We start from the raw sequence: 14,553 nt of genomic DNA, 5'->3' as shown, positions 1-14,553 counted from the left end.
CCCTTGTCTATAAAATAGGTTGGACTGAAATATAAGTTCTCATTAAATGTTTAAAAATTCTGTATATGAAGTCATTCTTCCCCATCTTCCATATCTTGACATTGGAAGTCTGCAGAAAAGCTCCTTTCTTTGAACATAACTACAGTAGTTCACTAATTGGAAACCTTGCTTTATTCATCTCCCTCAACATAAAATTTAGTGTGCCTAAGTGAAAGATCATACCCACTGGGAAAGATCAGCCACTAAGCATCATGGCTCAATGGGGTTTTGAACATGTCTTTTCCTAATCCTAGTCTAGTACTTTAATTACAACTATGTTGCCTGTGGAGGAATGGAATAGCTTTGTTTGAGTAACCAGTAGCATGGAAATGAGTAGGAATAAGCAATCTAGCTTCCTCTTTCAACTCTACTCTACTCTACTCTACTCTACCCTAATCTTGAGATATTTCCTTCCCTGACCCAGCTTTGCCAAGCATTAAGATGCCTGCATGATTATTTGAACAAAGCAATTTCTGCATTTCTTCAAAACTTTAAAAACTGTTCTTACTAAAACAATTCAAAAATTGCAAAAATATGCAAGGTACAAGTACTTGTGCCCTTTGACTTGGCTTAATATAAGTATTGCTGTGTTATAAATTTTGGAATTCTTTAAAGGCCCAGACAGCTATGAATCATTTTGTCTTAGAAATCTGTTCGGCAACTCACATGAAGATTTTTTTCATCTTAAAATATACCCATTTCATTTCTTTCTAATTAATGCAACATTTGTGCCTTACAACTGATTTTACTGTTTCTTCAACAAGGATGTTCACATTTTGAAAATCTAAAAATACAACAGGATATGGAAAGAAACAGTGTTCCAGTTTAACTTCCAGTTTCCTTCCAGAAAAAGAAGTTAACCTAAAGGAAGAGATAGAAGAGGGATAAAATAGAAACCTGGGAATCTAAAAATAAAATTGAGTTTATGAGTGTAGTGTTTCTTCTCCCTTCCTACTGATAAATTTTATTTTAGAAACAGTATTTTATTGCAAGATGGCTTTCAAATGGCTCGACCTCTTGAAAAGTGATCTCAAGTTCTGCAAGAAGTGCTGAATGACTGTTAGGACAAGGGAAAGGATTTGGGATCTGGCTCTTACAGAGACTGGTGCAGCTTCTGCATCTTTATATGGCTGGAATATTGTATGTTCTGGTGGTATCTATGGGGCAGCTGCCACTCTGGCCCTCCCAAAAGGAGATAGGATAAAAAGATTACCATGGAACTATCAAGATTTCAAGAAATGTGAATATTTAAAGCCCCAGCTGAGCTTGTGGACTAAGTCATCCTATTTCAAGCTATCCTGTGATTGATTTGTAGCTAAATGCCTGGTGAAATATATTCCTTAAATGACTTAATGTAATCCAAGCTACACCTCATTTTGAAAATTAAACAATCTGGCAATATCTCTAGCATCACTGTTAAAGCCTTTGTGTTCAATCCTCTCTCACAGAATGTGAATGGTATAAAGTATCATGCCAAGAATGGCCACAGGACACAGATCCGGGTGCGGAAACCCTTCAAATGCCGCTGTGGAAAGAGTTACAAGACAGCTCAGGGTCTGCGGCACCATACAATCAATTTCCACCCACCAGTGTCTGCTGAGATTATCAGGAAGATGCAGCAATAAGATGCTGGTCACAAATGTGCCAAGGAATCCTCACCAGCAGTTGCTGATTTTGAAGACAGCCACCTTCTCTTGGGAAGCATTGAGCAACCCTTTAAAGAAATTAAATGCATGCTTTACATTTTTTCTGTAATTTTGGAATGATGTATCTTTGTAGAGTTAATGATTTTGTACATTTGCACATGTAATCATCATGCCCATATACATTACTTTAATATAAAGGTGCTAAAAGCTACAGATTTTTTTAAAGTATTTTTCCTTTCCCCCACCCCCAAAGGAGAATTAGGGAATGTTGTATAGTTAGCTGTTCTACAGTATTAAATAAGGATGGGGGAGGAAAACTTGGCACTAGGATAACTTCAAGATTGTAATGTGCTTGAAGAAATTCAACACATCAGTTCCTATGTGCTTGCAAAACCAAAACAATTCCCTATTATCCACCTGGTTAATATGCCTTATGTAACAGAGATATCTGTAGGATAGCAAGGTTATAGGTATTGGAATTATAAATAAGAGAATGTTTAACATATTCGAAGAATATTTTCATACTCAAATAACATACATAAAAGGTGTGCTTGCTGTATTTTATATTATCTTGCAAATTCTTTTAGTCTTCTGAAATGAAGAAAATATTTGCATTTGAATTAGTAGATCACTCTACCATTAGAATTCCTACTTCTAGCTGTACAGGACGTATGTTGTTTAATGTTAAAAATCCACCCAAATTTCTGAGGACTGTGTTTTCCTGGTCCTGCTATTGGCCTCTGCTATCTACTACTAGCAGATACTTGGAAATGAAGTGCAAATTTTATGAGAGAAATAATCTTCATCTTAGATGGAGTCCTTAAAGCACTTTGTAGTTCTTCATTGCCAACAAATTTAAATGTTTTATGTTGCCAATTCTTGCAACTATTACTGTTGCAAATAAAAATGAGGCATGTTTTTAAGAGGTACAATATTTGTGTTAAGGAAGTTTCTAGTTCCATTTACATTGTACCTTCGGATTTGTGTGTATGTATGTATGTATGTATATATGCATATATACACATATATATATACACACACACATATATAACTGACTGTGCATGGTTGCATTCTACAGGTTAGCATTACATTTCTTTATGAACTGTGAGACATCATGAGCCTTACTGAGATGAAGCACTTTTTGAAGCAGGTATTCCAAGGTAGACTTCTACCACAGAGTTCCTTAGGTCTAGACCACACCTGAATGCTTCATTTATTTGATGCTCTCCTGCCTTCAGCATTCTCTTGTTTAAAGAAATAGTGAAGGTTAACAGTTTTAGTATGCAAAAGCTAAATTAATACAAACTTGGGAGTTTTGTCTCCCACATGAGAATATGTTAAGTTTTACAAATAATCCTTTTCTGTGTATTTTGTATTTATATATAAATGACATGGGAAATACAAGTCTCTTTTCTTTTAGATTAGAACATGTATAAACACTGAGTGGGCAAAGATTCTTCACTAGGTAAGAAAGATTTTTTTCCAACTATCTAAGATCTCTCATAATGAGGGTTTAAGAAGATATAAGAAGCTTCTTTTAGACAAATTACCCTAAACCCACCTTCAGAAAAGTCAATGTATTAGCAACAGTAACAGTTTGATATAACAGATATCCTAATATAACAATCTATTGCTTATACTTAAAGCTTTATATCCATCTTCTAACATTTTGACTTCATTTAGCTGTGCTCTCAGTAAAAAGTACTGAGTAACCTAACCTAACCGTCAAATAATGTTGCATGTCAATTCTTTCCACTATTACAATCCATTACTATTTACATAGTCATTGTGGCAGTATTAAACAGACGAAAATGGAACTATTTTGTTATACTGTGTATAGTGAATGTATTGTACTGTGTCTGTGAAAATGTGCTTTAAATTATATTTTCTTATATTTTGTTGGGGACAAAGTTCATTAAGTTTGGAAGTCACACAAGGTTTGTTTTAGAACTGAGCACCATGAAATGCATTGAAATTTCTTTCCATAAAAGCTGCTTACAAATGTTAATCAAATCACATTTAATAAATTGCCTCTGACCCAAAAGAAAATTGGATGTTATTTCATTATCTCTGATTGCTTTGCACTGTAAAGATGCTATACATTACCAAGGCATACAATAAATTGTTCTGTTTACTTAACAATATTTAAAAGTGGTAAAAGCAGGAAATAAGTAGACATAAGTAGAATGTAGCACAGGTGAACTTTTACTATAATAAACATACTACGCAAACAGGGAATTTATAATTTATAAACACAATAGGATTCTATTAGTTAGGCATCCAATACAGCTCTAACCGACAGAAGAGCTAATTCTTAACTGAAGATAATTTTTCTGAAAACTTGGAAAAACACAGTCTGAAAGGAGTATTTGTAAGAGATTATATATTCACTGTCTGTTCATGATTACTATCTAGCAAAGTGTGTTTTATAAACCTTTCAAAGGCAATAGATTTGCTTACACTAAAACTCTAGTAGTCTATGTGCTTTAGTACCAATTAGAGCAAAAGCAGGCATCAAATATGAATATTCTCACAATTATTATTTGCACTGAATCCCCATAACTAGGACACAGGAAAAATGGTGGTAGCCTATAACGTTCTTATATTTAATTGTTATGAAAAATAATGCAAACTATTCTCTCAGAAAAACATCAATTTGTAGGGGAGAAACACATCTACATGTTACTTAAGAAAAAAATCTGTGACATTGGCCTAGATACAAAAATCCTACTATGAAAGGATATCCAAATGCTACTAAGTGAAAGAGAGTTTTATTCCATTAAAGAGTGTTGGCAATTTCTTCATCTGCAATTCTTTACACAAAAAGTTTTCCTAGAAGACTCTAGTAAGGTTTGACAGAGGTCTGGAAAACATAAGGAGATCAAATGAAATCACACAGTATTTACTTTTTTGCCTTTAATTTGGCTATCATACAACATGAAAAGGTAATAATTTTATCCAAAAGGATCAAATTATTTAAGATTTCTGCGACTCTTAAAAATATAGTGTTTTAGATATATACACACATACAACATATGTAAAGGAGAAATGTGCCAAGTAAAGCAGAAGAGGCCAAAACTTCTGATCCTCTGAATGTAGCTTTGAACATCTACTGAAGGACTTTAGATACACATTAAAATTTTGTTAAGTACAAATGAACAAAAAGGTTACAATTTTATTACACTTTACTAATAGTTCTAAATTCAGTCTTTTTAGTAGTTTTAGTAGTATACCTGACATTTTCAAATTGGGATAATAATAATAAAGGTGAATACTATTGTAAGGCTTTTCTGCAAAACATTTAATCACAAAACAACTACATTTCTGCAACAGATAAAAAAACTTATGTTGGATAAATTATGCAGAATTAACAGGGATAGGAAAGATATACACAAATTTATTGAAAAACCTCATTTTATTAAGGAATGAACTTTAATATGTTAGAACAAGCAAGAGGAAAACTGTCATCGCACCACAAACTGAATTCTGGAGATTTCTAAACAAGTCTGCACATTTCCTGTGTTCATATGAATTGTTAGCCAAGGAATAAATAGTGACAGATACAACATATTTGGGTGTGTTCTAGATTAAGAAATACTTGGTAATCGGTCAAAGCTTTATTCTAATCAGCTGCAATGCTGACCACTATCTCTTTAAGCTTACACCATTCATGAAGCATTCTCTTGTCTTATAGATCTTAATCAACTTCTCCCTATTATGCTGCATAATGATGCCCCAAACTAATCAAAATTTAAAACATTATGATCAAAATGTGTTTGAACATGGTTTTCAAAAGTTTGCTGGTCATAATCAGGAGGAAACTGTTCACAGCACATTGGACACACCTTCCAGTGACTTTCAACATGTTCTTCAAACTTGGTTTGATCATAGTTAGGAGGAAACATCACTTCACAGAGTGGACATTTCTTGATGTGCACAAAACTTGGAATAAAAAGGGAAATAATTGAAAGCAACAGTTAAATTGAGACCAGTATTTAATCTCCTACTGTTATTATCTCTGTCATTACTATTATCTAAGTGACAAGGACACAATCAGTGTTTGCATGCCATTAGACATAAAGGGGTTTTCCACATAATCAACATACCTATTCGAATAATATTTATCCACTGTGTAGTACAGTGGTACCTCAGGTAATGATCTTAATCCGTTCCTTGACTCTGGTCACAACCCGATTTGGTCGCAACCCGAAGCAAATTTTCCCATAAGGTTCAATGTAATTACTGTTAATCCGTTCCGGTGTCCGCGGACCACGCAGCAGGGTGGGAAAAGGGCCGCGGACCACGCAGCAGGGCGAAAAAACGACCACGGACCATGCGGCAGGGGCGGGAAAACGGCCGCGGACCACGCGGCAGGGCGGAAAAACAGCTGCGGACCACATGGAATGGGCGGAAAAATGGCTGCGGACCGCGTGGCACGGGCGGAAAAATGGCCACGGACCACATGGAACGGACGGAAAATGGCCACGGACCATGTGTCATGGCGGAAAATGGCCGCAGATCCGGTTCGTAACCCGAGGTAAATTTTTGCGGCCGGAGCTGGTCACAACCTGAAAAGTTCGTTAGCAGAGGTGTTCATAACCCAAGGTACCACTGTACTATCTTCCCTAACCTCAGTGCCTTCCAGATAGACTTCAACCACCATATTTCCCCATGAAGCGTGGCTGTTACTAAGAATTTGGGAAATCACATCTGGAAAGTCCCTAGGTTGGAGAAGGCTGATGTAAATCCTCTCATGCACCAATATCCTCCAAGTATTCCCATAAACTCAGACATCCTGGTCAGCAGTTATACCTATGGATGTTGTAGTCTAAAAGTTTTTTTTTAACCCCACCTTTATTATTTTTATAAATAACTCAAGGCGGCAAACATACCTAATACTCCTTCCTCCTCCTCTTTTCCCCACAACAACCCTGTGAGGTGAGTTGGGCTGAGAGAGAGTGACTGGCCCAAAGACACCCAGCCGGCTTTCATGCCTAAGGCGGGACTAGAACTCAGTCTCCTGAAAAAAATCTCCTGAAAAGAACTTTTCAGGATACTATGTCTTCACCTTGGTCTAGATCACACTATTCCTCTACTTGCCATGGGAAAGTCTAGGAAGAAAGTTAATTGATCATTTATTTAATTATCTGATGAGAATTCTATTTCAAAACCGAAAGTTGCAAGCTTTCACTCAATGCATTCAATGTCTTTAAACAACATAGTTTTCAATCACTGATTAGAAGGGGCCTTTATATAATAAGGTATGACTTCAAATTATTGAAAGCACTGGCATTATTCAGGGCACTTACATTTATGAGTATGATAAAGAAGGAGCAAATAAAGAAAGTGATAGATGAAACTTGAAATGAAAACATTTCACAAAATATGCTAGAGTGAAATTTGTTTTTTTCTAATGAATGATAAAACTGGCATTACGTGTAAATAAGAAAGGAGATGTAGTAGTAATACAGAAAACTATATTCAAAGGACCCTGTGTTTTTATCACAATTCCAATATAGGAAAGGGGGATGGGAAACCATTTATTTTTCCAAGTATAAAAACTGAAATTCAACTCTTCCTAGAGTTCAAGACCTGGGACTTAAGCTCCCCCCGTGAAATTTTACTCATTTTTGTCTACAGTGGATGCTCATATTATCACATAAAGTATAACTGTGAAAGTTGGTAGGAAATCTCCCATGTTAATTTCAAAAAGCAGCCTTGGCATTACTACCTTACCTGGAATCAAAACAAAAACCTGTCGCACGGTTATGTAAGCGCGGATCTGGTGGATCTGGAGCAGAAGATGCACTTGCCTCATCATCCTGCGAAAGAAATATTTGATTTTACTGAATGTATTTTGCTCACAAAATTGTTCTCATTCTTGTTATTATTACCATGACCTCTTACGTTCACAAGCCAATAATATTCTAAATAATCCACTAGGTAAGTGTGTGAAGTGGCATTTATCTTGACAAACACATTCATACTGTTGAGCCTATGTTATTTTCTTCATTGAAGCAAAGAGACTACAACATGCTTCAACAAAGGACTTTACGTTGCCTTGAAGCTTTTCCTTGCCTTGTCCCTATCACTTGCAAATGCAGAAGAGCAAAAGTCTCTTAGAGAATCTGCTGAGGATGTAAACTGCGCATTCTCCTGCAACACCCATCAAAGTGCTACTGGGGAAGCTATGATGGGAATCAGCTGCAAAGCCATCACTTCTCTTTTAGAAATCAAGGAAACACCCTGTATTGCAAAGCACAATTTCCACAGTACAGACTAATACTAAACGTCGGATTAGCAACTTTGATACAAATGCTTAGGGACTACGTTCCTGCAAAGCCTCTCTAAATTAGATGCAGGTTATCATAATACAAAGCAAACTTCCATTTTATGAACAGCTACATTAAACAATGAATTTGCTAAAACAACATCTGTAAGAAAAGGTGGGGAGAAGTCACTGATTTAAATTTACAAAGCTTCTTCCCGACAGCCAAGTTTGAGAGTACCACTACTGTCAACCAAGCATGCAATTTGCCATGATCCTGCAGTGAGGGCTATCAACTAAACTGTTGAATTTTGCCTGTTCCTTCTTCATTAGTGTCACCAGTAACCATGTTAGCAGCATTAATAGCACATAAGTAGACACAATTAGAGTTGATGAGCAAGGCTAGTCCAACAGTGACTATTAGGGATTATGATTTATTCCAAATAATTTCATATTTCAGAAAGTTATCCTGAATGTAAATATAGCCCAGCAACACCAGATGTGCACACATGTCCAACTCACATTCCAATATTGTCAGTGATTAGAAACATTAAAACTGGTACCATTCTGAAATATTTAATTGTATGATTTTTCAGATTAATGAAGATGATCTAATGCATTCATGATCTAATGAATCAAAACTCCTTGCAGTTCCAATTAGCATCACCATCAGCAATGAATATTGGGAGTTACAGTTCAACAACATCTGGAAAGTTATTGTTTATAAAAACTAATTTAACATCACTAATCTACAGTGATGTTATTACAGAAATTACTTATTACAGTAATAACAAAAAGAATAAGAAAAATATATGCTACAGCAGCAAATCTGTATTAATATATGCTCTCAATTATTCACCTATTATGACAGGAATGTGCATGTATTCGTCTAGTCACAAGTTCCTTCTGTTTTATTAAAAACTGTAATTGTAGCCATATTTAAGTCCATATAGGAAAAGTACATGGATGCACCTAATTTATTCTTTATCACTGAAACAAACTATGCATGAAAAGGGCCTTCAAACTACTAAACAGTTGGCAGCAGAGGGCTGAAGCATATCATGTAAAAATACAATTAGGATTAGGAACAACATACAGAAGTCAGCATAGCATTAAAGTATCTTTTTTTCTATTAAGGAAACTAATGATCAGCTCTTTTTAATATCTTTTGATAACTTCTACTAGATGTCATATATATAAAGGAGGTTTCCTTCTTTCTATATATTCTTACTTACTTTTACCTTTCTATATATTCTTACTTTTAAAGGAATACTAGTTTCATCAGCTATGTTACATTGGTACTTGCCAAACATCTATATGCCAGTTCAAAGTAGTTAGCATCCTATTTCTTCTCTTGAATATACTTCCCTAAGCAAAGTTAAGTGGTTTTTCATTTGACAAGCTGAAAAGTCAGATTATAATGTGTTAAAACTTCTATCTGATGTAAGACAAGAAACATTTCTGAGAACAGACATACACTTGCCCAAAGTTGGCTCCCATCTGAGCACATTAGGATCCTTCTGCCTCATTACAAAATCTAAGCTGTGTCAGCAAATGAGCACAAGACTTAAGCTCTGTTCCTCTTGGGCTTGCAAAAGGTAAAGCACATAGATTAGAAAGAACACCCTGCTAATTAAACTGCAGCAGATGACTAAAGAGGAGAAAGACTTGTCATTGTAATGTCTATGCTAGACTAAATGGTCATATTAAATATGCAAAATGTGAAATAAAGGTAGGGAAGTGCTCTACGCTCACATTCAACATGTTCAACAGGCCACAAAAGTTCTGACAGTCTCCCTAATTATTCACAGTAGTAGACTCAGGGAGCAAAAGGCAAGAAGAAGAGATAATTTTTTCTCCATTATTACTACTGAGCACCAAGGCTAAAACTGTGCCTGTCTGAACACTGATCAGTTTCTCAAAAGGTTAATAGCAATTAAACGTGGCAAACTAGACTAAATGAGAAGCAGGTCATGATACCACTATACGTGCAACAGTGAAGGACTTCATAAAAGAATATTACTTATTCAAGTGTTTCTTAAAGTTAATAGATACAAAAAAATAGTGTCACATATTTTACAACTCCATCACATTTTATACAAATTGTATAATATAATATGTATACTGTAGACACTGTATATATATGGGCTAGCAACTATCTTCATGTGAAATAGGCATTTAAAGAAATTAACATTTTTATATTGCTGTTCATTTTCTTATTTGAAATACTGAAATAAAACACAGATCTGAATTTTGTTCATGTGTGGTGAAACCCTTTGTTAAATGTTACTCTGTCAGAAACACTTCTCTTGACATACAAATGCTGTTACACCCTTCTGAATTCAGAATATGGATTTCTGTGCTGTATTCCAATTAGGATAATTCTTAATTTAAGCACCCCAATCCAGCTAGAGTTTAAGCATATCCCAGTTTTGGAACTGGGTGTAGAAATTGGTGCTCTGGCCATGTTTCTGATCGTTTGAATCACTGAATGAGTGTAGCCTGGGCATATCATTAACAGCACTGACTGGCAAAGAGTGAACAAATTTTGGTATCTTTGAATAAATGCTCCAACAGACTTATACATTCATAAATGGGACAATGGGTGTCACTGACTATAATGAACTTTCTAAAGCTAGAGATTATGTCCACCTCATTCAAACTGGAGGCTATCCGAGAGAAATATTCAGATAACTTTGGGTGGGTGGAGGGTGGAGACATCACACCTTAAATATAAGAATCACAAGTGTTATTTTTACTTCAAACTTACATTACTATCCTCAAGATCTTCTAAACCATCGGGGCGACTGAAATTACGAGCAGGCTGACTGCACACCACATTATCTTCAAGATCCCAAGAGGCTGCTCTTACGGGTGGCCTTTGGATCTCATCAGGATAAAAAGCACCATCTGCTCCATCTGCAATCATAATTAGGGAATGAGCACTAGGTTATATACAATGAAGCCTTTTCTGGAATGCCATATTCCAAAAGACCTTTATCTTTAGCTAAAATGTTTGAAAGTAATGGCCAATTAATGATTTAAGTTGCTTTGAGAATACAGTGGGTATACTTCCAATGGAATTTTCCTAGTACAACTAATCTGACGAAAACTGAATTCTCAAACCTCTAGTTTCCTGGGTTGTGTAGGGATTTCCATACTGCAGAAGTGGTACCCTAGCTGGTATAGCAGGAACCTGCCCATTATCTTCAGAATTAAGAACTGGATTGAGAAAATATAGTGCCTGCTGAGAAATCTGTCCTTCTTTGATCCTTTCTGTTTGATTTTCTGGTCTCCTTCCAGGATTCTAAAGAAAGGTTGAAAAATATAGCTATGAGACAAGGAACAAGTCAGTCTTTAAGGCTCATCATTTGGCACTCTCTATTCCTATTATCTATATAGATATTTTTTTAATCTTCAGATTTGCCTAAATGAGGTAACTATCCAGCTTGAAATTATCTATTGTTTCTTCTTGCCCCTTAGGTAACCTGAATTATGTTATATTGAAAGCTACTTTTAAGTTTATATAAGGTTTCTGAAGCAGTTGTCATTTGAATGGTACTTCACATGGCTTACACAAATCTAATTATTTATAATAGGTACATACTAGCCATTGTGACTTAAATTTAGGGAAGTTCTTTTCATTTAAGAAAATGATAAAATACTTTACTTACTAGCTTACGCAAGCTTTTAATACCAAACATATATACTAAACATGATACCTCATGCAAGGGAGGTTGATACATGCAATCATTTTAGGTGAATGGTTCAGCTACAGATAGGACATACAGGAATTTAAAATGAAGAACAATACAAGATTTACTCATAGTGGGCCTTTGATTCTAAACCTTTATCAGCTCAAAAACAGTTGACATATAATTATTGCTCATAAAAAAAGTACCTGTTAACTTAACACGATATATTCTATTTTGTTATTGGTAAAACTGAAATGAACACAGAATGTCATCAGCCAAATTTATGCTAAAAACACAACCTACAGACATATGTTCATGCTGAAATGTTCAATGCTTTAATGCTTAAACTCTTTCTGAACAAAAAACTTAAACTAATTCTTTTGGTTTCATCTAAAGTAATTTGAAACCAATTTCTAAATGTGAAAAAATAAAATCTTTTCTAAAATTATCATGGCTGAGATCCTATTATATTTTAATTCTTACAGACTGAAAAAATACAAATTTGCTTCCAGATATGACACACCCACTTGTTTTGAGGTTGGGGGTTGGGAGGAGCTGCTTAGCGGTTGGTATGGTAACAACATGGCAGGGAACTTTGCAAATAATTTTTTATAATAGAAACAATCTGCTACCACCCTAAAATCACCATCATCATCATCATCATCGTCAAAACGGCTTCTCAGACATTTTGGGAGAATTATCATGATAATACATCTTATCATGATCAATAATTCTCACAAAATGGCTGAGAAAATCCTATATATTTGGGTATTAGTCAATAATTGGAGTGGGATATTCTAGTTTAGTTGACATATGTATTTTCAAGTTCGGTTGATTATCACACAGAACTACTGCCCTGTGTCCTCATAAGCTTTACATCCAAGGTGCCCAACAGTTCAAAACATCTATGATACTACGTTATAAACTCACATTGAATGATTTCCAAAGATAAAGCTTTCTTCTAACTACTATTCATATTCTGGTTCATATGCAGCTATTTGTACTAAATCAGCTCCAGTTGCCACATGACAGAATATATAACATAGTATCAGTAGCTCACTGACATTAAATCAGTACCTTCTCAATGCTGAGGATTCCCAAATGAGATGTCAACTCATCTATCTGTCTGTCTTTTTCAGCCAACTGCATCTATTTAAAACACAAATTAAAACAAAGTATGCTAGTGAATATAAAGCAGTTCCCCAGATATACTTTCAAATGTCAGGTACCTGACAGACAGAAAAACATGTATTATTGCCATAATTCATAATATATGCCTTCCATGTACTGTAACTGATACAAATATCACATCAGTATTTACTTGTTCTACTAGTCACTTATACTGAATGTACTTGGTTTTCATACTTTTGCCCTCTGCTGGTTTCCAAATCTTTGTCAAGTATTAAGGTAAGATAATTGCAATCTATAAATGGGGAAATCAGACTTCACAGCTTTAATGTAACCTTTAAGCTGGACTCCCCCTGTTCATTTGCCAGAATAAAAAAGGAAAAAACCTGGTTTAGCACGTTAAGTATTTTGATGATATGCATCTTTTATAGACTAGTATCTAATACTTGACTTTGGACTAGCATGTTGGGGAGAGGAGGGAACAATGCAGAAATGGGATGAGGTCAAAGCCAAAAAACTCCAATCAATTTAAATTTGTAATTTAATGAATTAAGTTGCTATCATAAGTATTCCCTATTTAGAGTAATTCTGTTAATACGACAAAAGCAGAAACTTAGCAATTTAATGCAAGTTTTAAAGGCATTTAGGGCTGTATTAAAGATCTTAGTCCCCTACAATACTTACTTTTCTTTCATTCCAAAATAGAGTTCCTGCATTCACTTTACATGTGCAAAACAATGAGCACTTTTCAAGCTAGGCTATATATTAACAGAAACAATTGTCTTCATTTTGTAATAAATGACATGCTGAAATGTAACATTCAGAAGAGCTAGCTGACCATCATAATACTACCAAAGCTACACAAATAAATAATTCTGTATCACAGAAGACAGAAGAGAAATGAAAGAGGCGACATGTTCACTGATAATAGTTCTATTGCAGAAATTTGGCTCCAATAATGATTCCATAAAATGAGTAAACACTTCTGTTAAGCAACTAACTCTAATTCCCCTCTATACAGTGATTATTTTAAGTAGTAACTTGCACAAACATATTAAATAATTGTTGAAGTAAGGGTTAGGCTTACTAGATACTGGTCTTTCACTGCAGCTAGCTGCTGCTTCACACTCTCACTAATTTTCACTTGCTCCTTCCATTTCAGTTCCAATTTGGCCAGTTCATCAGCATACATAGTACATTTCAATTTCTCATCCTATAGAAAAATTATAAATTTGCTGGTTTAGCTAAAGAATCAAAGCAATGAAACACACTTCAAAGTGTTTAGTTGTGTTTATGTAGTATTGCATAAGAAATATGCAATTCTTTTTTTACTAAGTAGTTTCATTTTAGGGTTTGGGTCACTGTAAATATACTCCACAAAGTTTTGCAACTATCAAGTATACCTTATATCCAGAAGGACAAAGTCAAGTGCCCTTAGTTTCAATATAATCAGTTATGAAATATTTGCCAAGGAACTAGCAAAATCAAGGAAAACTATGAGCAAATCATCTTTGGAAAATAGTATTTATTACTAGCTTTGTTCATTGAATTAAGTAATTCATTCCCTTCAAGAAAAATCCATAACTCTTATTTCTTGATTTTCTCATTTCATATTATTTGTCTGACACATAATTTATATTCCTATTTCTTTGAAGGTTTACTTTTCATCACTTTTGATTTTGGCAAACCTGTATATGGAAAAAAGGTACATTTCAGAGCTTCCAGCAATTCTCTTAAAATTATTTTTATACAACTGCCACTTATTTAGACAAGGCAA

The 14,553-nt window shown here is 34.9% G+C and overlaps 2 protein-coding genes across 4 annotated transcripts in view; one reads left to right on the top strand and one right to left on the bottom strand.

The window, feature by feature from the left end:
• JAZF1 (JAZF zinc finger 1) overlaps positions 1-3,844 on the top strand; it is a 130,707-nt gene extending 126,863 nt beyond the window's left edge. The window contains exon 5 of the mRNA XM_088150719.1: positions 1,488-3,844. Coding sequence (XP_088006845.1) covers positions 1,488-1,664 — 177 coding nt within the window. The 3' untranslated portion in view covers positions 1,665-3,844. The remainder of the gene's footprint in view (positions 1-1,487) is intronic.
• Positions 3,845-5,081: 1,237 nt separating this feature from the next.
• The window catches only part of TAX1BP1 (Tax1 binding protein 1), a 33,371-nt gene continuing 23,899 nt past the window's right edge, over positions 5,082-14,553 (bottom strand). For 2 of the 3 annotated variants that reach the window (XM_088150716.1, XM_088150717.1), the window contains 6 exons: positions 13,864-13,989; positions 12,726-12,797; positions 11,080-11,260; positions 10,724-10,872; positions 7,422-7,507; positions 5,082-5,627 (listed from right to left, as the gene is read on the bottom strand). In XM_088150716.1, coding sequence (XP_088006842.1) covers positions 5,426-5,627; positions 7,422-7,507; positions 10,724-10,872; positions 11,080-11,260; positions 12,726-12,797; positions 13,864-13,989 — 816 coding nt within the window. In that variant the 3' untranslated portion in view covers positions 5,082-5,425. The remainder of the gene's footprint in view (positions 5,628-7,421; positions 7,508-10,723; positions 10,873-11,079; positions 11,261-12,725; positions 12,798-13,863; positions 13,990-14,553) is intronic. The other variant, XM_088150718.1, reaches the window with a different exon arrangement.

The sequence above is a fragment of the Python bivittatus genome, unplaced genomic scaffold, assembly GCF_059951505.1.
Source record: "Python bivittatus isolate LINGU-HERP-01145 unplaced genomic scaffold, Pbiv_v1 ctg000610_np1212, whole genome shotgun sequence".
NCBI lineage: Eukaryota > Metazoa > Chordata > Lepidosauria > Squamata > Pythonidae > Python > Python bivittatus.
The sequence above is the reverse complement of the archived record's forward strand: the minus strand, read 5'-3'. Positions and strand labels throughout refer to the sequence as shown.